At 46.8% G+C, this 23,379-nt stretch overlaps 1 protein-coding gene across 3 annotated transcripts in view; it reads right to left on the bottom strand.

The window, feature by feature from the left end:
* The window catches only part of mta2 (metastasis associated 1 family, member 2), a 106,761-nt gene that overhangs the window by 41,448 nt on the left and 41,934 nt on the right, over nucleotides 1–23,379 (bottom strand). For all 3 annotated transcript variants that reach the window (XM_072245941.1, XM_072245939.1, XM_072245940.1), the window contains exon 4: nucleotides 4,857–4,974. In XM_072245941.1, coding sequence (XP_072102042.1) covers nucleotides 4,857–4,974 — 118 coding nt within the window. The remainder of the gene's footprint in view (nucleotides 1–4,856; nucleotides 4,975–23,379) is intronic.

The raw sequence follows: 23,379 nt of genomic DNA, 5'->3' as shown, positions 1-23,379 counted from the left end.
TACTAATCCGTGCGTCTCTAGAAGGTGGGGGAAACCCAGGCATCATGGAGAACGTATGAACTCCATACAGACAGTGGAGAAATTGAAACCAGGTAGCTGGCACTGTAATAGCGTTATTCTAACGTTTCACCCCAAATATCTCCCAAGCAGTCCAGCATCCTTAAGCATGAAGTAAAAAATTGGCCTTTCAGTAATTAGCATTTGGTTCATAACTCTGAGACCAATGCTATGAAACCAAAAGAAAAGATAGCCCAGCAGTTAGTTAGCATGATGCTATTACAGCTCGGGGCGTCAGATTTCAGAGTTCAACTCTGGTGTCTTCTGTAAGGAGTCTGTACATCCTCCCAATGGCTGCCTGGGTTTTCTCGGGTGCTCCGGTTTCCTCGTACATTCCAAAGGTACACTGGCTAGTAGACTAATTGTAAATTGTCTTGTGATTAGCTTGGTGTTAAATAGGCGGGTTGCTGGGCAGGGCAGCTTGTTGGGCAACAGGGCTACATCTCTGAATAAAAGGAGGCTGGTCAGCTTTTTATTTTAAGTAAGGACAGGAAAGGGCAAGTAAAACCATGAGCTTGATGCTCACCTCAAACTACGCTTGATGGCAGACTGTTTGGGGTACCTAAAGCATCTTATTGAACTGGAGTCAAAAGATTATGGAAGACGACATGACATCTACTACCAGCCAAGACTCTTAAAACATAAGATACTGTGTAAGAAATCTTTCCTCAGGAGCCTTGTGTAATTGGTGGCAAAATGCCTTGGTGAACTGAAAATTGGCAATTGCCAGTAAGTGTTGGTGGATTTGAACCTACTTAGAGACCTGCTACTTGGAGGTCACTTATTGGTCTCCAGGTCCCAGTGGCACTCTGCAAGAATGGTCCCTGCTACTTAACACTTCATTCATACTTTGGAGGAGTTTTGAGAGAGAAGACCTGTAAGTTGGCCTATCGTGGCAAGATACATGCATGAGGCAGGAATGCGGTGGGTGTGCAATGTCGGTAAACACTAGGGTGTGCTACAGGACTGGGCTGGCCTTTGGCTAAACACCAAGTTACATGAGGCAATGAAACTATCCCCTTATGTAAACAAATTCAAAGCATCACCAAGAAAGAGTTAGCACTTGGTGCATTACTGTAAGTCTGGAGGACACTTAGTGGTGAGTATTCGAGTGTAATGGAGAGTGTATTGACTGGCTGCATCACGGCCTGGTATGGAAACAATGCTTTTGAATGGAAACTCCTACAAAAAGTAGTGAATTAGGCCCAGTCCATCATGGGTAAAGTGCCTTCCCACCCACTGAGCACATCTACATGAAATGCAGCATCCGTCATCAGGGACCCCCCACCTTCTCGCTGCTGCCATCAGGTAGAAGGTACAGGAGCCTCAGGACCCACGCTACCAAGTTCAAGAACAGTTACTACCCCTCAGCCATCAGACTCTTGAACAAAAGGGGATAATTACACTCACTTGTCCACCTGTTGAGATGTTCCCAAAACCAATGATCTCACTTTAAGGACTCTTTATCTCATGTTCTCGTTATTTATTGCTATTTATTTATATTTGCATTTGCACAGTTTGTTGTCTTCTGCACTCTGGCTGATCTTTCACTGATCCTATTACAGTTATCATTCTGTAGATTCGCTGACTATGCCCACAAGACAATGAATCTCAGGGTTGCATGTGGTGACACATATGTACTGTGATAATAAACTTTACTTTGAACATTGAAGTTAATGCTATGACATTAAAACAAATCTTTATTGACTGTATTTTAAAAGGACAGTTTGTTAAGACACATAACAAGACCTTGATTGGACCTCAGTAGAACAGTGTGATCAGTTTTAGTTTCTGTGTATGATGGATAGCCGAGGCTTTTGAAAGATTAATTCCTGGTTTAAAATGCCACCTCATTGCCAGTTTGGCATGGTGACATAGCAATTAGTGTAATCGTGGAGATACATCCAGTCAAGATGGTGCCAGCATACAACGTTCCCTTCCAGACTGCCCACACAAATATCTTTTTTTAAAAACTTATTTTATGTCTGTTTTCCACCTTAAATGTGTTTCGGGGACTGTTAAAGCCTGCAATTTACATTTTGGAGATCATTTGAGTGATCCAGTGCTTCGCTGTCTCTGAGAACACTCCATGAAGTGAGCATGTACTTGGCCTCGATGTGAAGAAGCTTCGAGACAGGGCACAAGACAATGTTCGACTCCATTTCACCGGTTAAAGTGCCCATTAATCGCAGATTAAAGCGTCCAGGAAGATTGAGACATCGAGGCGAACGTGGAAGACAACTGAGAGTTCAGCACCGACTGCCTTCCTTTTGATTGCTGCCGGAGAAGGAATCAGTGAGCAGCCTACAGCTGTGTGGCTCGCTGTGGCAGGCGGATATGCCTCTCTGCCTCGTGTGGTGTCCCTCTCTTTTCTTTCGATGAACATCAGCGATATCTTGATTCTGTGTTTGGAGGATGCTCTACTGCATTTATGGTCTGCGGACTTTTTCCAGACTTGTGGGTTTTATATTGTGTTTTTAATCACCCATTCCTTTTCTGTTTTATTGTGTGAAGGTTGTTTTCTGGGGGTCGATGTTCCTGTTCTGTTTTGTGCAGGGAAGGGAGCGGGGGTTTGGGTGTTGATGATTGGGATGCCGTTCTTTTTTTTTCCTGTGTGTGTGGGGTGGGTTTCATGTTTCTCACTGAACGACTTTCATGCTCTTTCTTTGCTTAATGGCTATTTGGAGAAGACAAATTTCAGAGTTGTATATGGACACATGCTTTGATAATGAATGAACCTTTGAAACTTTGTGTTACAGTGCCAGTGATCAAGGGTTCAATTCCCGTCACTGTCTGTAAGGAGTTTGTATGTTCTCGCCCATTTCTTCCCACGTTCCAAATGCCAGAATCAGAATCAGGTTTAATATCACTGGCATATGTCGCGAAACCTGTTAGCACTGCCCTGGGTGATGGGGGCCACCTTTTTGAGGCACCGCTCCTTGAAGATGCCCTGGATACTGAGGAGGATCGTGCCTATGATGGAGCCGACTCTCTTGCAGCTAATTTCGATCCTGTGCCCACCCCATACGAGACGGTGATGCAGCCGGATAGAATTCTCTCCAAAATTGTTACGGAAACAGCATTTATGTATGGGTTAGGAAGTTGTGGGCATACTACGTTGGCACCGGAAGTGTGGCGACACTTGCAGGCCGCCCCAGCACATAATCGGTGTTGCTCGTTGACGCAAATGGCACATATCACTGTATATTTCGAGCTTCACGTGACAAATAGAGCTATTAATGTAAATAAAGCTCCTCCAAGAGGACCACAACCTTGTCGTAGGGTTTGGAGGCTTACCTGCCTCAATGACCTGGAGAGCTGTGTTGGCTGGAGTCAGGACTTTATGCTTTGGCTCTTGGTAGTGTTATCCATGACAAACAGGTCAAAGGGTAGAGGCCAGAATAAGAGTGGTCCACCAGTCCTCTACGTTTGGGGGTTCAACTTAGGGCTGACAACCCTGACTGGTAAAAGAAAATTGTTTTGGAAACAGCAATGAAGAATTCTTCTACATCTGAGTGTGACAGTATTCCTGAGTCTACATCTGGGACTTAGATGACTGACAGTAGTGAAAACTAAGCTACTGATATGATGAAAGAAGCCAAGAATACCGCCAGAGATGGAGGACCTTCATCACTGCCCTAAATGTCAGTGGGCAATAATGGGAAGTAAATAAATAAAGCCCAACTCAAATGAGCTGGTCCGATACACCCCATAGAAAAGCATAGACACAAGAGGCACTGCAGATACTAGAATGATGCTCTCTTTTACCCAGAGTGCATGCAATGGGCTGTCGGCAACGGTGTGGAGGTGGATACGACAGGGTCTTTTAAGAGACTTTTGGATAGGTACATGGAGCTTAGAAAAATAGAGGGCTATGGGTAACTCTAGTAATTTCTAAGGTAAGGACATGTTTGGCTCAACTTTGTGGGCCGAAGGGCCTGTATTGTGCTGTAGGTTTTCTATGTTTCTAAATCTACAGCAATACACACAATGTGCTGGAGGAGTTCAGCAGGTCAGGCAGCATCTGAAGATGGGAATAAACAGTCAACATTTCGGGCCAAGATCTTTCATGAGGACTCATCAGGACTTGTCTGTATTGCTACAGAAAAGTAAGTCTAAGCTTTATAAAATAATAAGATTACATATTCTTTATACATTAATAGCAAGGTGTGGTAATAGTTATTTCATACACCCTCTCTGGATCTTCTCTAGTGCCAGCACATCTTTTCTTAGGTATGGAACCCAATGCTGCTTATAATACTCAAAGTACGGTCTGACCAATGCCTCGTGACTTTCAAAAGGGGTATGGGAGAAAGAAGTGGAGGTGGAATTGACAGGGATCCAACATGGGATGGAGGGCCAAGTGGGCTCAGAAAGAATATACTACCCATCACTGACAGGACTTATTGCTCCAATGTCGTTATCACCTTGTCATAAAGCAGTTTATTAATTGGGGATTCCCGGCCCACTGGAAGAGGCCATTATGTTCTTTAAAGAATCTGTTCCCCTTGAATATGGGCTACCACAGAGGAATGACAGGTCAAGTGAGAAGGAAAAAAGGTAGGCTTGCTGCCCTGCCCTGTGTACGAGTACAAGAGCACAGGCTTTGGGGAATAAGTCACAATTGCAAACAGAAGAGGTTAAAACCGCTCTCTGTGAAACAGTTTTTACATTATTCCACTCTGCACCCATCTGTGCAAGACCAACAACTTCACAGATCATTGGACAATCCTCTGACAAGCTATAATTTCTGTGCCCTTCCGGCGGATGATGCCAGTTGACGAGAGTTGCCTGGTTACCTGATGTGTGTGGCTGGTAGCGATTCGAACTGACGAGAAAGGAAGAGCTCTCGGTGTTTGAGCTGATGCCGCTCCTGATCCACCAATGTGGGCTGCTTCGAGTCTTCTTCAAACTCTCCTATAGGAAGACACTCAAATTACACAGAATGTACAGCAGAGGAAGACTATTCGGCCCCTCTAGCTGTTCCAGTGTTATACTCCTCCCACATCTTTCCTCATCATCTGTCTTTTATTCCTCGCCATATCTTGCAGCACATCGGGCAGCAAACTTGCCATCTCTTTAGCATTTGTCTGCTTTTTTTTTAACAAGGCTGAGTTGCTAGCTCGACACTCAACCCAGCTCAGATGGGAAGCGTGCAAGGAGCCGGCCAAATTCGAGCCCAGGACCGGGACCACTCACCTTGAAGTCTGGTGCCATCACAGCACCAGCTGGCATTCATCTATCTATCTATCCATCTATCCCTCTCTCTCTCTCTCTCTCTCTCTCTCTCTCTCTCGTGTTTATTCACCTTCTCTCAAACACACCTGTGCTGTTCACCTTAACCACTCCCGTGATGAGTGGGGGAGCGGGTCCACACTCCCTCTCTCTCCCTCCACTCCCCTCTTACCTCTCCATTACCTCCCCTAATGCCTCTTCCTTTTCTGTTTCTCCCATGGTCCACTCTCCCCTTCTAACAAGAGTCCTTCTTCTTGTCATTTAACTTTTCCACCAATTACAGTCGAGCTTTTTCCTTCCTCACCCACCTGGCTTAAACTATCACCTAGCTTGTCCACCTTCCCCTCATGCCCCACCCCCCCAACCTTATTCTGGTTTCTTCCAACTTCCTTTCCAGTCCAGATGAAGGGTCTCAACCCAAAACGTTGACAGTTCATTCCCCTCCATAGATACTGCCTGACCTGCTGAGTTCCTCCTGCACATTCACATTCCTTTCTAGGGAAAGCTGCTTCTTCTGAATACTCATGGATTTGTGAAAAACCCTCTTATGTAGCGGCCTATAGTCCTGGACTTCCCCATATGAGGAAATACTTCCCCTAACTCTACCCTAGATAATACCTTAATTTTAAATCCCTTTATCAAGTCTCTCCCTTGTGATCTCCTCATTCAAGAGGGGAATTTACCAATCTAAACAGTTTGGTGTATCCTTGTAATCAAAATGAAACCAAGTAATTTCTCCCATGCAAACACGAGGAATTCTGCAGATGCTGGAAATTCAAGCAACACACATCAAAGTTGCTGGTGAACGCAGCAGGCCAGGCAGCATCTCTAGGAAGAGGTACAGTCAACATTTCAGCCCTCCATCCTGACGAAGGGTCTCGGCCCGAAACGTTGACTGTACCTCTTCCTAGAGATGCTGCCTGGCCTGCTGCATTCACCAGCAACTTTAATTTTTCCCATGCCTCAAAACCACAAGGACATGAACCTAGTTGTGCGACTGATACAAATTCTATTGAAACAGGCACCATTTTTCTATTTTAAGTCATGAATCTACTGAAAAATGTTTCAACAGGAAGCTTTTATTTATTTATTTAGAGAGACAGTGCAGAATTAGCCCTTCCAGCCCACTGATTTAATCCTAATCATGGACAATTTACAATGGCCAATTAACCTACTAATTTCTAGACTGAGGGTGGAAATCCACGTGCTCAGAGGACATCAGAACTGAACTCCGAACCTTGGTACCCCAAGGTGTAATAGTACCACACTAACCTCTACGCTAACTCTTTAACTTGAACGCTCCTCCCGGATAAAAATGGAGCATTGTGAAAGCTTTGCATAGAATTGCAAGAACATTAACATTGATAAAGCAGTAGTAAGACACACAAGATGCCTGAGGAAATCAGCAGGTCAGGCAGTATCGAGGGGAATGAACAGTCAACATTTCAGGTTGAGACCCTTCATCTGGACTGGAAAGGAAGGGGGAAGAAGCCAAAATAAGATGGGGCGGGGGGCGGGGTGTGAGGGGAAAGAAGAACAATCTCCAGAAATATAAGGTAATATTTTGGACTGCACTGTACAAGTGAAGAGTAGATTCCAGTTTCATTCTCATCACAAATGATGTCATCTCTGGGTCTAAGGATGGCACACACTTCCTCTATTCAGGATGTATCACTCCAGAGCCCAAGTGCAAGGTTCTAGGCAGATGAAGTGGTACAGCTGGTGCATTAAACGTTAAAGATTAGCTTTATTTGTCACACGTACATCAAAATGTACAGTGAAATACGTCATTTGCGCCAATGACTAACAGAGTCTGGCGATCGTTGGGGTCAGCCCACAAGTGTCACCATGCTTCAAGCATTAACAAAGCATACCCACAACTTAATAACCCCGACAGTATGCCTTTCAAACCGGAGCTCCAGGAGGAATCGCATGCAGTTGCAGGGAGAACGTACAAACTCCTTACAGTCAGCGGCAGGAATGATAATTGCTGCTGCTGTAAAGCCACTGTGCTAACCACCACACAGCTGTGCAGGCCTGAAGTTCGCCCAGAAGGTCCCATTACTGCTCTCAGAAGAGCAAGAGAGCTCACCCTGTTGATTGGGGGCTCAGTTGACATGACTAGACATTATCACTTGGCGCTTGTGGAAACTTACTTGGCATGCCCCTCAGTATCTACATTAACAGTAACATGGGGGGGGCAGTGGTTTAGAATAACCCGATTCCGAGTGAAATGTACAATTAATCCTCAACCCATGCTCGGGGGGAAGCTGTAGTCATGATAATGGACTTGTGCTCTATCATTGTGCCAGTATAGCAACAAGATCAAAGTTTGAGTTATTCACAGATAGGGGGCAAGACAAAGTGACCCACAGCCCCAAAGTGCAATATCGCCAAAATAAATATTCTAAGGTAACCAAATGATAGTGATGCAGTGAGGAGTGGGTTGAGAGTCTCCAGGCTTTTGGTGGTGGTCAGGGGCGGGTGGGTTTGGGGAAGAGAGGGAAGGGTAGTGACAGGGGCTGTGTACATCGGATGAGGTTGGAAATGGTGTTCCTAGCCCCAGCGTGGTGAGGTCAGGTCACAGGGAGACTGTGCAGTGGTGAAAGGCTGAGTGGAAATCGATATTGTCAGGAATTATCGAAGGTGATCAGTGCCTGTGAATGGAGGAGTTTTTTTTTAAATAACCAATTTTATACATGATGTAATTTGAAACATACAAAAGGTTAACATGCATTCACGCATGCTAACTCCACCCCCACCCTCTAGTCTGACACGGTTCAATAGCGGTGACGTGCCTGGGACGATGTTTATTTGGGGGTGGGGAGGGTGGCGCGAAGAGATTTTAAAAAGTCTTGACATTGGAGTAACAAAGGCCCCTGCTGACCCTGATCAGGAAACCCTGTTTTAAACTGGGCGGAACTTCTCTTCAAAAAAGAAATGTGTCCTTAACCCTTCGCATGCTGTCAGCCAACAGACTAGGTACGCAGTGTTGTCAGGCGGTGCCCCTGCTGACGGGCCCGGAAACCCCGGGGACCTGAGCCCCAATCCCTCCTGCCACGCCTCTCCGAGCAGAAAAAAGGACGGTGTGTGTGCTGTTAACCCTTAAACCGGAGATCAATACAGTTGTACCTCCCATGCCACACGCACACACACACACTGCAGGCGAGCTACATCCAGGCCAGCTAAAAACCCAATATGTATCATAACCTTCAGTATCCTGTGCTGCAAGAGGTTCCCTGAACAAAAGCATCTTAAATCTTTTTTTTAAATAGTCCTTTCAGATTAAAGCAGGTTCTCTTCTCATTGCTACCATCAGAGAGGAGGTACAGGAGCCTGAAGAGAAACACTCAACATTTAAGGAACAGCTTCTTTTCCCCCCTGCCATCAGATTTCTGAATGGACAATGAACCAACTTATAAACACTACTTTATCTTATCATTTTTGCTTTCTTACATATACACACCATGCTCATTTTATTAGAAATACTTTCTAATACCCCACTTTGCTCTCAAAACAGCCTGAGTACTTTGTGGTAGGGAATTTAAATGATACTCAATTGATATTAAAGGGTCAAAAGTGTGCCAAGAACACATTCCCCACACCATTACACCACCACCAGCAGCCTGACACAAGGCAGGATGGATCCACGGATTCACATTGTTTACACCAAACTCTGACCCTACCATCTGCACGCCACAGCAGAAAGTGAGATTTGTCAGACCGGGCGGTGTTTTTCCAATCTTCAGCCGTCCAGTTTTGGTGAGCCTGTCCCCACTGCAGCCTCAGTTTCCTGTTCTTAGCTGACAGGAGTGGAGCATGGTGTGATCTTCTGCTGCTGTAGCCCATCCACTTCAAGGCCCGGCGTGCTGTGCGTTCAGAGATGCTCTTCTGCACACCACTGTTGTAACGTGTGGTTATTTGAGCTACTGTCGCCTTCCTGTCAGCTTGAACCAGTCTGGCCAATCCCCTCTGATCACCTTCATTAACAAGGCGTTTTCGCCCACAGAGTTGCCGCTCACTGGATGTTTTCTGCTTTTTGCACCATTCTCTGTAAACTCTAGAGACGGTTGTGCGTGAAAATCCCAGGAGATCAGCGGCTTCTGAGATACTCAAACCACCCCATCTGGCGCCAACAATCATTCCGCGATCAAAGTCCCTTAGATCACATTTCTTCCCCATTCTGATGTTTGGTCTGAACAACAACTGATCCTCTTGACCATGTCTGCATGCTTTTATGCATTGAGTTGCTGCCACATGATTGGTTAATTAGATATTTGCATTAACGAGCAGGTGTACAGGTGCACAGGTGCACCTAATAAAGTGGCCACTGAGTGTTTTTTTTTATCTTGCACTGTACTGCTGCTGCAAAACAACAAATTTCATGGCATATGTCAGTGATATTAAACCTGATTCTGATTCTAAACAGGGAGTAGAGCAGCAGCCGAGGGGATCCGTCAGCATATTAAAAACATATTCAGTCAAGCGTAAAAAAGATCTTTATTTTTAACCACAGCGACAAATTAACTGCTCTGGTGCCTATAGTCTGCTGTGAGTCAAGGCGGCTGTGGTCAAGAGGGACAGGAAGAGGCTGTGTATGATCGAGCTTTCTGCACACGCGGAGTGATCAGGACTGCCCCAGGGCAGAGATCCACCTGGTTTCTTTCCCTAAAGGCAAAACCTGAAATTTCTAAATGACCCATCAGCCTCAAGTAGCATTTTTTTTCCCAAAAAGGAGGCTGTTGGAGGGTGGTGGAGGGGAGTGTCCTACATCCCTTTGTATGGACCAGCGCAACCTGACATCACCTTGATGGAATAACACAAACACAAAATGCCAGAGGAATTCAGCAGGTCAAGCAGCATCTATAGAATTGAACGAACAGTTGACGTTCCGGGTTGAGGCACATATTAGGACTGTAAAGGAGAGGGAGGGGGCTCCAGAGCAGGAAGGTAGGGAGAGGAAAGGGGAGGGGAATGAGGACAAGTTGCCAGGTGATAAGTAAAGCCAGGTGGGGCGGGGGGGGAGAGGATTGAAGTAAGAAGCTCGGTAGAGACAGGCAGAGAAGGTGAAGGACTGGAGAAGAAGTAATCTGACAGGAGAGTGGACCATGAGAGAAAGGGAAGGAGGGGCACCAGAGGGAGCTGATAGGGAGTTGAGGAGAAGAGGTAAGAGGCCAGAGGGGGGAATTAAAGAAGTGGGAAGGGGGAGGGAGAGAAGTTGGAGAAATTGACGTTCATGCCATCAGGTTGGGCGCGACCTGTCAGGATGGGAACAGGGACAGGACATGGTGGATTGGGCCTAGCTGGAGGTGTAGGGTATGGAGGGAGGTGATGTTCCCTCACTGAGGCAGCAGTGCTGGTGGCAGGAGGGCATTTACCCTGCACAGAGAGGGAACATGTTGATGAGGCAGGGGTTGTTAGAGAAACAGTAGATGGCTGCCTGGCCGAGTTACCCTCAATATTAAGCCATGTGCATATCCAGCCTTTTAGTATAGGCATAAAGCAGGGGACATTTCTGGGGCTGGTGTTAATCCCTCAACCAAATACGCTGAAAACAGGACCTTTCTACATTACAGGGTAAGTTACTTCCGTAGCGTCACACGTCTATAAGTTCTTTTCCACACATTCATGCCAGCTGGCTTTATTTTAAAAAAAACAAAAGTATGTTTATTACAAATCACATTCTACAATACTACATCAAACTCAGAGATAGTAACAGTGGCAACACAAACACTAACTGGAAGTAAATTAAATTAAAATATTCCCGTGTTTATCCCGTGCAGTGCTCAACTGTCCAGGAATACCTCCATGATACCTGTAGACATCGATGTGTCCACTCCACTGTTACCCGGGCATAAACATGCTCCCGGAAGATCAGCAGGGCAGAAACCTCTGCTCCCGCTTCCAGGTCCCACCAGGAGCAAGTTGACTAGGACATCCTCATTCCACGTCCCCCCCACCCCTTACTGTTCTGGGGCTGCAGTCTCATGTCCCACCATGTTCGGTGTCTGCAGTGCATTCAAAACAATTAAGTGAGGGCTCTGCACAGCTCTACACGAGGCCATAAGATGTAGCAGCAGAATTAGGCCACTCGGCCCATTGAGTCTGCTCTGCTGTTAAGTCATGGCTGATTTAGTATCCTCCAATCTCCACTTTAAATATACCCAGTGACTTGGCCTCCAGATTCTGTGGCAATGAATTCCACAGATTCACCACCTTCTGGCTAAAGAAATTCTTCCTCATCTCTGTTCTAAAGGGACCTCCTTCTGCTTGGAGGCTGTGCTCTCTGGTCCTAGATTCTCCCGCTGAGGGAAACATCCTCCTCATGTCCACTCTATTGAGGCCTTTCAGTATTTGATAGGTTTTAATGAGAGCCCCCCCCCCCGATTCTTCTAAATTCCAGCAAATACAGGCCCCGAGCCATCATCTCTCCTCATACATTAACCCTTTAATACTCAACAACAGGGTAAGTGGGAGCAGAATCACTGGCAAATGTGAAATTTGTTGCCTTTCCGGCAGCAGAATATAATAACAGAAAAAAAATGTAAATTAAAAGTATATATACTAAATTAAATAAGTAGTGCTAAAATAGAAATCAAAAAGCAGTGAGATTGTCCATTCAGAAATCGGATGGCCGAGGTGGAGGATGTTTCTGGAGAGGAGTCAGGCCCCCAGATCCATCACAATGTTTTCGGTCACTGAATACGAGAAGCAGAGCCACCTGGATGTGGTTGAGAATCAACAAGCTGGAAAAGGTGCTTCCCCCCTCCCCTCCACCCCACCCACACATGCAAGTTAACAGAGAGCTCTGCCATCTGCTTGCTTTCAGCCCACCCCCACCTGCCACAGTGACAGAGGTTGGCGCGTGGGCAGCCTGCCTCCGCCTTTAGCCACCGAGGGGAGTGTCCCGCGTGTCTGCTTTCCTACCAGGAACAACCGGGGGCAAACCACATGAAAGGTCTGTGCTGAAAAGGCAGGCTGCTGAGAGGCTCCACACGCAGACGGTCTTTTTAAACAGCGCAGCCCCCTACAATTAAATATTCTAACATGCCTGGGGCACCAACTGATAACTCCAGAGAGACTGGGCCTATACAGCTCTCTAGAATCAAGCTCCCTCTGCCACAGCCTTCGTGCTACATTTGCAGAGTCTGTTTTACTTAAGACCTGTGTTAATGAACATGAGAAAGTCTGCTGACACTTGAAATCCAGAACAACACACACAAAATGCTGGAGCAATTCAGCAGGTCAGGCATCATCAATGGAGAGGAACGAACAGTTGAGGGTTGTGACTCTTCTTCACGATTGAAATGGAAGGGGGACGAGGAAGGTGAAGGTGACTGGCAAAGCCAGGTGGGTGGAAAGGTAAAAGGGCTGGAGAAGGAGGAATCTGATAGAGAGGAGAGTGGACCATAGGATAAAGGGAAGGAGGAGGTGATAGGCAGGTGAAAGGAGGTGAGAGGCAAAAGGCTGGAGTAGGGAATAGAAGAGGGGAGGGGGAGGGGAAAAATAATTACTAGAACGCAAAATGGATTATCACGTCATCAGGTTGGAGGCTACCAAGCCAGAATATAAGGTATTGCTCTTCCAACCCGAGGGTGACGTCATCTTGGCACAAAAGGAGGCCATGGACCGACATGTTGAAATGGGTATGGGAATCAGAATTAAAACATGCAGCAATTGGGAAGTTCTGCTTGTGGCGGATGGAGCAGAGGTGCTAAACAAAGCAGCCAACCCCCAATTTAAGATGGGTCTCGCCAATGTAGAGGTGGCATTGGGAGCACCGGATACAATAGACAACCCCAGCAGATTCACAGGTGAAGTGTCGTCTCACCTGAAAGGACTGTTTGGGGCCCTGAAAGGAGGTGAATGGGCGGGTATAACACTTGGGCTGCTTTCAGTGGAGAGGGACAAATAGACAAGGGGACCACAGAGAAAGCGATCCCTGGGGAAAGCAGAGGGGAGGGGGAAGTAAAGATATGTTTCGTGTCCCTTCACGTGGCAGTGTCTAGCACTGGTCTGCTGATTTTGCTCTCTCTAAAGAATGAGCAATCATCAATTACTCCACTGACTTTCAACATCTCAGGACATTAAATATTTTACATTACAGCACAGTACAGGGCCTTTGGCCCATGATGTGCCGAACCTTTAACCTACCCTCAGACCAACCTAATCTATCTGCTTCTATCACCAGCCCAGGCAGGGCATTCCACACACACACCACTCGCTGTGTAAAAAAAATACTTCTGACATATCCCCTATACTTTCCTCCAATCACCCTAAAAAAAACGGACATCACAAACCTCACTTTCAAGGGGAGTTTGGTTTGGGAGATTTAAAGAGATTAAGAATTAACTTTATTGGTCACATTTACATCGAAACAGGGTGAAATGCCCTTTTGCATCAAATCAAATCAGGGAGGATTGTACCGAGTACCCCACAAGTGCTGTCACACCTCCGGCCCACAACTCACTAACCTTAACCCATACTGTGGGATGAAACCAGATCACCCAGAGGAAACCCACACGGCCATGGGGAGAATGTACAAGCTCCTTACAGGCAATGGCGAGAACTGAACCCCGATAGGTGACTGGTGGCACTTTACAGCAATGTGCTTATTCCTCCTCACATCTGTTCTGAAGGGACGTCTCTCTATTCTGAGGCTGTGCCCTCTGGTCCTAGACTCCCCCACTATAGGAAACATCCTCTCTGCATCCACCCTATCTAGGCGGGGGCCCCCTACATTTTTTTTTAAATGCCATGGACGCCTGCCATTAACCGACAGAAGAGTGGACCCCAGGTTGGGAACCCCCGATCTCGGTCTTGCAATATTCAACAAGGTTTCAATGAGGACCCCCCGCCTCCACAATTCCTCTAAACTCCAGCGATTTATAGGCCCAGAGCCATCAAACACTCCTCAGGCATTCCCCTCTCTTTCATTTCTGGAATCATTCTTATGAACCACCTCTGGCCCCTCTCCACTGCCAGCGCATCTTTACTTAGACAATGGGCCCAAAGCTGCCCACAATACTCCAAGTGCAGTCTGACCAATTAAATCCCAATGTCACATTCTTGCTTTCACATTCCCGCCAATGCCAACATTGCGTTTGCCTTCCTTACCACCAGTGGTAGCATCATGTTGACAAGCTGTCAGGAGCCAAACAAGGGATAAATACAGCTGATTCTCCATCCTCACCAATCTGCAGCAGAAGCATTTGCAAACGGCGCAGTTCACTTTGCGTTTCAATGTGCGTGTGACAAATAAAGTAAATCTTTAAATTATGAAACATACAACAGGGTCTCATTCCAAAGAGAGTCATCGCAACCACACAGCACTGTTATAAAAAAAAGCACTACACACAGAAACAGGCCCTTCAGCCCATTAGTCCATGCTGAAACCATTTCAACTGCCTTCTCCCATTGACCTGCACCCAGACCATAGCCCTCCATAACATCCCCACTCATACTTATCCAAACTTCTCTCAAACGTTGAAATCGAGCTCGTATCCACCACTTGGCTGGCAGCTCGTACTGTGCTCTCACCACCCTCTGAGTGAAGAAGTTCCCTCTCATGTTGGATCCATGATCCTGTCTACTGGAAATGAAGGGATCTGAAGTTGGAGGAGATACACACAAAATGCTGAAGGAACTCAGCAGGTCAGGCAGCATTTACGCAAATGAATAAACAGTTGACTCTTCAAGTGAAGACCCTTCATCAGGATGTTGACTGTATATTCAATTCCACAGATGCTGCAGAGTTGCTCCAGCATTTTGTGTTTTTGCTCTGCATTTCCAGCATCTGTAGAATCTTGAGCTTATGGGGTCAGAGGCAGTTGTTCCACCTAGTGAACTCCTTTTCTAGATCTACATTCACAACATTTGCTACAGAGCAGGGTTAGGTGGACCTTCAAGAGGACCACAACCTCGTCGTAGGGTTTGGAGGCTTGTGTGCTTCAGTGACCCAGAGAGCTATGTTGGCTGGAGTCAGGGCTTTGTGCTTTGGCTCTTGGTAGGGTCACCCAAAACTGTTACAGAAATAAGCAATGAAAAACCCTTCTACATCTGAGTGCTCTCCAGAGGCTCCACCTGAAACATGCAGGACTGACAGTAGTAACAACCAAGCTACTGATATGATGAAAAGACTCCTGAACACTGACAGAGATGGAGGACCTTCATTGTCGTGCTAAATGCCAGCAGCATAACAGGCAGCAGAGAGGGGCAGGCAAAACCATTCCCATAAAGTCACACACTGTTGGAGATGCACACCACAAGTTGGTGAGGGCAACTTATAATTCAGCAACAGCCTAAAATTCATTTCCTCATCCCTCTGATTAGCACTGGGGCAGGTTCACAGACATGTATTGTTTAAATAGACAGGCCAGCTTGCTTGTGTGGCAGTGGACCTGAGACTTTCTGTAACATCCTGTAGAGGCCTTTGGCATTTAAAAGTTAGGGTGGCATTTTGCATGGAACATGAGAGATTCATCTTGCAGATGCTAGAAATCTAGAGCAATACACACAAGATGCTGGAAGAACACGGCAGGTCAGACAGCATTAGTGGAGAGGAATAAACTAGTTAATATTTTGGACTGAGACACTTCATCAGGACTGGATAGGAACAGGGAAGAAGCCTGAATATGGAGATGTTGGGAGGGAGGGGGAGAAAAGGGGAAGGAGTTTCATCTGGAAACTTCACCTGAGAACTGTGTCACCAAGAACCAATCAAAACAGGGAAACCCAACACTAAGGATGGAAAAGCAAATTTTAGCACAAAAGGCTGCAGGTGCTGGAAACCTAGAGTAACACACACAAAATGCTGGAGGCACTCAAAGTCAGGAAAAGTAATAAAGAGTCTGCATTTTGTGCTGAGACCCTTCAACAGGGCTGGCTGTATCACTTGCACTACAAACAGGTCTTGATTAAAAGCAGACAAAGCAAATTAAAAAAAAACAATGCAGGGGCCTAACATGGAAATTTACAGCAAAATAGAATTAAATGTCCTTACTAGAGGGAACTGAGCAGCTATGCTGTGCGATGCAGATAGCTTCTCATAACAGAAAACTCTAGGACAAGTTGGTGAGCAAGTCCCAACTTGTTTTACACCATATCATAAAACAATTATAAACATCAACAATGCACGAGTTTGGAGATTGTGTATCGGCAAATTGATTGAGGGGTGCTTTACAGAAAGAACGCAAACAGCAGGAATAAACAGGTCATCTTGGTAGTGGTGTACCACAGGGAGAGGTGCTTCAGCCTCTGCTCTTCTTGGAGATTTTGATGAGTCAATGAGAAGGGAGGAGAGGTAAAAAGGCATGAAGGTAATTACTGACGAGGCAAGTGTGTGGGTGAGAACGTAGCTGGTGGAACACCATGTGAAAAATACAATGCCATTCACTTTGGTGTATGAAGGAAGGTTTATTTTTGAAATGATAACATTAGCAAAGTATTGATGTTGAAGTGGGACCTGGGCATCTGTTTACACAGTCACAGAGCTGATAAATCAGAAATCAGGTTTATTATCACTGACATACACTCAGTGGCCACTTTATTAGGTACATTTGCCCACTTGTTCGTTAATGCAAATATCTAATCAGCCTTACTCACTCTTCCTTCAGTTAGTCCTGACGAAGGATCTCGGCCTGAAACATCGACTGCACCTCTTCCTACAGATGCTGCCTGGCCTGCTGCGTTCACCAGCAACTTTGATGTGTGTTGCTTGAATTTCCAGCATCTGCAGAATTCCTGTTGTTTGCATTTAAATTCACTACTGCGAAGCCTCTCCCGGTGATGCCTACACCGAAGTTGTTTAGATCCTCTCTTCGACGGGAGTTCAGTGAAACCATCTCTCACTGCTCCCCATCTGTAATTTCTTCGGCTCTTCAACTTTTCGACCACACTTTGACTCAGACTCGCTATCATAGCCATATATCCTTTCTTGGAACGTGCCTCCATCGCCAACTTACTCCAGTTGGCTTTAGGATTCGTTTCCAAGCCTCTCAATTTGGACCTTCTGAGGATCCCAGGTACTCACATTTTATTGACTCTGCCTCTCGCCGCTTCTCCCGTCAAGCTCTGAAGGCGACTCTCTCCGCCATGAGGAGGTACTTGGTGTCCCTATCCCAGACCCTTCCACACCTTCGGGACACTTTCTTTGCCGTCTGTAATGGTCCTACCCGTTATTTCATCCTCCGTTGGATTCACGCCTGCAATTGCCGTTTTTTTGACTTTGTCATGTTAGGCAAAGATCGCAAGATCCTACATTTACGGACTCCAGAGCCTGCCGGCCCCGACGCTAGCAGGCATGAACTTCAGATTGCAGCCCCTGCCACTGATCTCGCCGGCTCCAACATCTCAGGGCATATTCAAAACCCGGACTCCAGCAACGACCATGGACACCTTCACAGCGATTGCGCAACCACCAACTGCGACGCCAGCCTTGAACTCCAGGCCAGGTCTTTATGTGCTGCTGTTGTGACTCCGTCTCCCCTTCCCCCACCAATACTCTGCAATCCCATCTCCTTTAGATCACATCGTCAGCTCCTGGGTCCTCAGAGGCTCCATCTTCCTCTCACCCCAACCCTCCCCTCTCCATTGACACCCCCAGCCTCCCCCCTCCCCCCTCTGATCCCAGCTCTCATCCGTGCCGGGTCTTTACCATCCCCTCCGACCTTCAACTGTCGGAGGCAGAACGCTCGGTCCTCAGTAAGGGCCTCACCTTTGTCCCCCTTCGCCCACACCTCAGCGAGTTCCGTGTTCGCCACGATGCGGAACTTTTCTTCCGCCATCTCCGTCTCCGAGCCTATTTCTTCGGCAAGGACTCTTCCACCCCCACCGATGACCCCTTCTCCCGTCTTCAACCCTCCTCTTCTTCATGGACACCCCACTCTGGTCTTCTGCCTGCTCTGGATCTCTTTATCGCTAATTGCCGACGGGACATCAACCGTCTCGACTTCACCGCACCTTGTCCCCATTCCAACCTCACTCCTTCCGAACGCTCTGCTCTCTACTCCCTCCGCACTAATCCTAACCTTATTATTAAACCTGCCAATAAGGGGGGTGCTGTTGCAGTCTGGCGTACTGACCTCTACCTTGCCGAGGCACAGCGACAACTCATGGATACCTCCTCTTATTTACCCCTCGATCGTGACCCCACTAAGGAGCACCAGGCCATTGTCTCCCACACCATCACCGACTTTATCCGCTCAGAGGATCTCCCATCCACTGCTACCAACCTTATAGTTCCCACACCCCGCACTTCCCGTTTCTACCTCCTACCCAAGATCCACAAACCTGCCTGTCCTGGCTGACCTATTGTCTCAGCTTGCTCCTGCCCCACCGAACTCATTTCTACATACCTTGACACTGTTTTATCACCCCTTGTTCAATCCCTTCCGACCTATGTTCGTGACACTTCTCACGCTCTTAAACTTTTCGATGATTTTAAGTTCCCTGGCCCTCATCGCTTTATTTTCACCATGGATGTCCAGTCCTTATATACTTCCATCCCCCATCAGGAAGGTCTCAAAGCTCTACGCTTCTTTTTGGATTCCAGACCTAATCAGTTCCCCTCTACCACCACTCTGCTCCGTCTAGCGGAATTAGTCCTTACTCTTAATAATTTCTCCTTTGGCTCCTCCCACTTCCTCCAAACTAAAGGTGTAGCTATGGGCACCCGTATGGGTCCAAGCTATGCCTGCCTTTTTGTTGGCTTTGTGGAACAATCTATGTTCCGTGCCTATTCTGATATCTGTCCCCCACTTTTCCTTCGCTACATCGACGACTGCATTGGCGCTGCTTCCTGCACGCATGCAGAACTCATTGACTTTATTAACTTTGCCTCCAACTTTCACCCTGCCCTCAAGTTTACCTGGTCCATTTCCGACACCTCCCTCCCCTTTCTAGATCTATCTGTCTCAGTCTCTGGAGACAGCTTATCCACTGATGTCTACTATAAGCCTACTGACTCTCACAGCTATCTTGACTATTCCTCTTCTCACCCTGTCTCTTGCAAAAACGCCATCCCCTTCTCGCAATTCCTCCGTCTCCGCCGCATCTGCTCTCAGGATGAGACTTTTCATTCTAGGACGAGGGAGATGTCTTCCTTTTTTAAAGAAAGGGGCTTCCCTTCCTCCACTATCAACTCTGCTCTTAAACACATCTCCCCCATTTCACGTACATCTGCTCTCACTCCATCCTCCCGCCACCCCACTAGGAATAGGGTTCCCCTGGTCCTCACCTACCACCCCACCAGCCTCCGGGTCCAACATATTATTCTCCGTAACTTCCGCCACCTCCAACGGGATCCCACCACTAAGCACATCTTTCCCTCCCCCCCCCCCCTGCATTCCGCAGGGATTGCTCCCTACACAATTCCCTTGTCCATTTGTCCCCCCCATCCCTCCCCACTGATCTCCCTCCTGGCACTTATCCGTGTAAATGGAACAAGTGCTACACATGCCCTTACACTTCCTCCCTTACCACCATTCAGGGCCCCAAACAGTCCTTCCAGGTGAGGCAACACTTCACCTGTGAGTCGACTGGGGTGATATACTGTGTCCGGTGCTCCCGATGTGGCCTTTTATATATTGGTGAGACCCGACGCAGACTGGGAGACCACTTTGCTGAACATCTATGCTGTCCGCCAGAGAAAGCAGGATCTCCCAGTGGCCACACATTTTAATTCCACATCCCATTCCCATTCTGACATGTCTATCCACGGCCTCCTCTACTGTAAAGATGAAGCCACACTCAGGTTGGAGGAACAACACCTTATATTCCGTCTGGGTAGCCTCCAACCTGATGGCATGAACATCGACTTCTCTAACTTCCACTAGGCCCCACCTCCCCCTCGTACCCTATCTGTTACTTATTTTTATGCACACATTCTTTCTCTCACTCTCCTTTTTCTCCCTCTGTCCCTCTGAATATACCTCTTGCCCATCCTCTGGGTCCCCCCCCCCACCATCTTTCTTCCCGGACCTCCTGTCCCATGATCCTCTCGTATCCCCTTTTGCCAATCACCTGTCCAGCTCTTGGCTCCATCCCTCCCCCTCCTGTCTTCTCCTATCATTTTGGATCTCCCCCTCCAACTTTCAAATCCCTTACTCACTCTTCCTTCAGTTAGTCCTGACGAAGGGTCTCGGCCTGAAACGTCGACTGTACCTCTTCCTACAGATGCTGCCTGGCCTGCTGCGTTCACCAGCAACTTTGATGTGTGTTGATCTAATCAGCCAATCATGTTCAAAGTATATTTATCTCATAACTGTGTAAATCATGTACAACTTTGAGATTCATCAATCTCCAACTCAATGCATAAAAGCATGCAGAAATGGTCAAGAGGTTCAATTCAATGCAACACACCACAAAATGCTGGAGGAACTCAGCAGGTCAGACCATCTATGGAAATGAGTAAACAGTCAACATTTCAGGCCGAGACCCTTCATCAGGATTGGGAATGAAGAGGGGAGGTGGGAAGATGCAAGAATAAAAAGTTTGGGGGGTGGTGGGGAAAAAGACCAGCTGGAAGGTCATAAGTGAAGCCAAGTGGGTGGGAAAGGTCAAAGGCTGGAGGAAAGGTAATCTGATAGGAGAGGGCCGATACTTCAGAACAGGAATTGGAATTAAAATGTTTGGCCATCAGGAAGTCTCACTTGTGGTGTATGGTATTTACAATGGGTCTCACCAAGGTAGAGGAGGTCGCTTTGAGACCCCAGCAGATTCGCAGGTGAAGTATTCCTTCTACTTGTTGGGGTTCAGTTGTTGTTCAGACCAAACATTAGAATGGAAAGAAATATGTGGAAGAAATCTGAATTAAGTGACTTTGACCATGGAATAATTGTTGATACCTAACGGGAGTGTTTTGAGTATCTCAAGATGCTGATCTCCTGGGACTATTATACAGTCTCTGAGGTTTACGGAGACTGGTGCAATAAACAAAAAACATTCAGTGAGTGGCAGTTCTGTGGGTGAAAACACCTTGTTAATGAGAGAGGTCAGGAGAATGGCCAGATTGATTCAAGATGGCACTGACAACAGAGAGCGAAGTTCTGCAGGAGCTGACTAAAGTATCAGATACACTTCTGAACTACGATCACTGCAATATGCAGCCTATAATTTTCCTTTAAAAAAAATGTGCTTTTGAACAATCTAAACGAACTAGTAATTTTACGATCTCTTGAAGGATTCGGCGAACGTGAATCTCAAGATTGCAGGCACGGCTTCCGCTAGGAGCTGACGCTACATTAAAGCCGGAGAGCATAAAACCGACTAGGGTTCAGGGCTGTCTGCCTGTGTTTGACCCATCTCCTTCTCTTAATTCTGCTACTGTTGTGCAGGAGGTGCAGGAGTCTTGGGTCCCACGTCACCAGGTTCGGGAGAAGTTGTTGCCCTGCAGCCATCACTCACCTCAACACTTCATAGACTCCACAACTGTGGACTCACTTTAGGGACTCTGCAGCTCATGATCCCAGCATTATTTACTAACTACTTGCCCTAATTTACACATTGGAAGATGAATGTCCAAAGTATGTATCAGGTATACATACTTTAATAATAAATTTGAACTTTGAAGCTGACAGGAAGTCAACAGTAACTCAAATACCACAAGTTACAACAGTGGCGTGCAGAAGGGTATCTGTGGACGGGCTACAGCAGTACAAGACCATGAACATAAACTCAGCGGATAAACTTTATCAAGTACAGCAAGTAACTAATGAAGTTGTCACTAAGCATGTGTTGCAAAATATGCTGGTTTGCAGCAAAGGTACAGTGCAATACATAAAGTAGTGCAAAAAGAAATAGTGAGTAGTCTTCATAGACTGTTCAGAAATCTAATAGCAGAGAGGAAAAAGCTGTTCCTAAAACACTGAGTGTGTGTTAACAGGCTCCTGTAACTGCTCCCTAACGGTGGCATCCCCTCCCATCATCCACCTGCTCTCCCCTCCTCCCCCTACCTTCTTTTACTAGCTTCTGGACCCTTCCTTTCCACTCTCCGTGAAGGGTCTTGGCTCATAACGTCTACTGTTTATTCCCCTCCATAGGTGCTGTCTGACCTGTTGAGTTCCTCCAGTATTTTCTGTTGCTCTTCAAGGCAGTTCAGCTATGAATAAGCCACCCCCCACCAATTTTCAATGGGATTTCTACTGCTTTCCAATCACGTTCTCGCCCAGATCCACTGAGCTCCCCCAGGCTGCATGTTTTACAAGCTTCAGATCCCAGCGTCTGCAGTCTCTTGTGTCACCTTTGGCCTGAACCACTGATGGTGTTTCTCTCTGACCTGTTTAACGTTTCCAACCACGTACAGTTATTACAGCCAGTAGAAAAACTGTGGTGAACGGTAGTGAGTGACAGATATTCAGGAGAAACATTGGCCCCGTTGTGCAACTTTGAAAAGAAAAAAATTAATCAAATCTATTTCCAATGAACTGATGATAATCCCAAGAGCGTATGTGCGTGTGCGCGCACGTGTGTGTATTTGTTTTTATGTGTGTGTACGTGGGTGTGCGCGTGTGCGTGCGTGTGTGTGTGTGTGTGTGTGTGTGTGTGTGTGTGTGTGTGTGTGTGTATGTGTAGTTTGCTGACCTAGTGATAAGACCTCGGTGGTGGCAGGGTACTCAACAGTCTCAGCCTGAGGGAGGAAGCCGTTACCCAGTCTGACACTCCCAGTCCTGATACTCCTGTACCTCCTTCCTGAGGGTAGTAGATCAGAGATTGTGGGATGGGTGGTAGGGATCCTCAACAATGCCTTCAGGCCCTTCACCTGCTTCTGAAACAACCACAACAATGCAGTGCAGCACTACACGGTAGCATAGCAGTTAGCGTTTATGCTATTACAGTGCCAACAACCTAGGTTCAATTCCCACCGCAGAGTTTGTACGTTCTCCCCATGACCTTGTGGGTTTCTTTGCACATTTGGACTAGTGAGTTGTGGGCATGTGATGTTGGCTCTGGAAGCCTGGTGACACTTTTGGGCTACCCAGCACAATCCTCGCTGATATGATACAAATGACGCATTTCATAACCTGTTTCGATGTTTCAATGTACATGTAACAGATAAAGCTAACCTTTTATCTTTTCATAATGCCATTG

Source organism: Mobula birostris, chromosome 28 (assembly GCF_030028105.1).
Source record: "Mobula birostris isolate sMobBir1 chromosome 28, sMobBir1.hap1, whole genome shotgun sequence".
Classification (NCBI taxonomy): Eukaryota; Metazoa; Chordata; class Chondrichthyes; order Myliobatiformes; family Myliobatidae; genus Mobula; species Mobula birostris.
The sequence above is the reverse complement of the archived record's forward strand: the minus strand, read 5'-3'. Positions and strand labels throughout refer to the sequence as shown.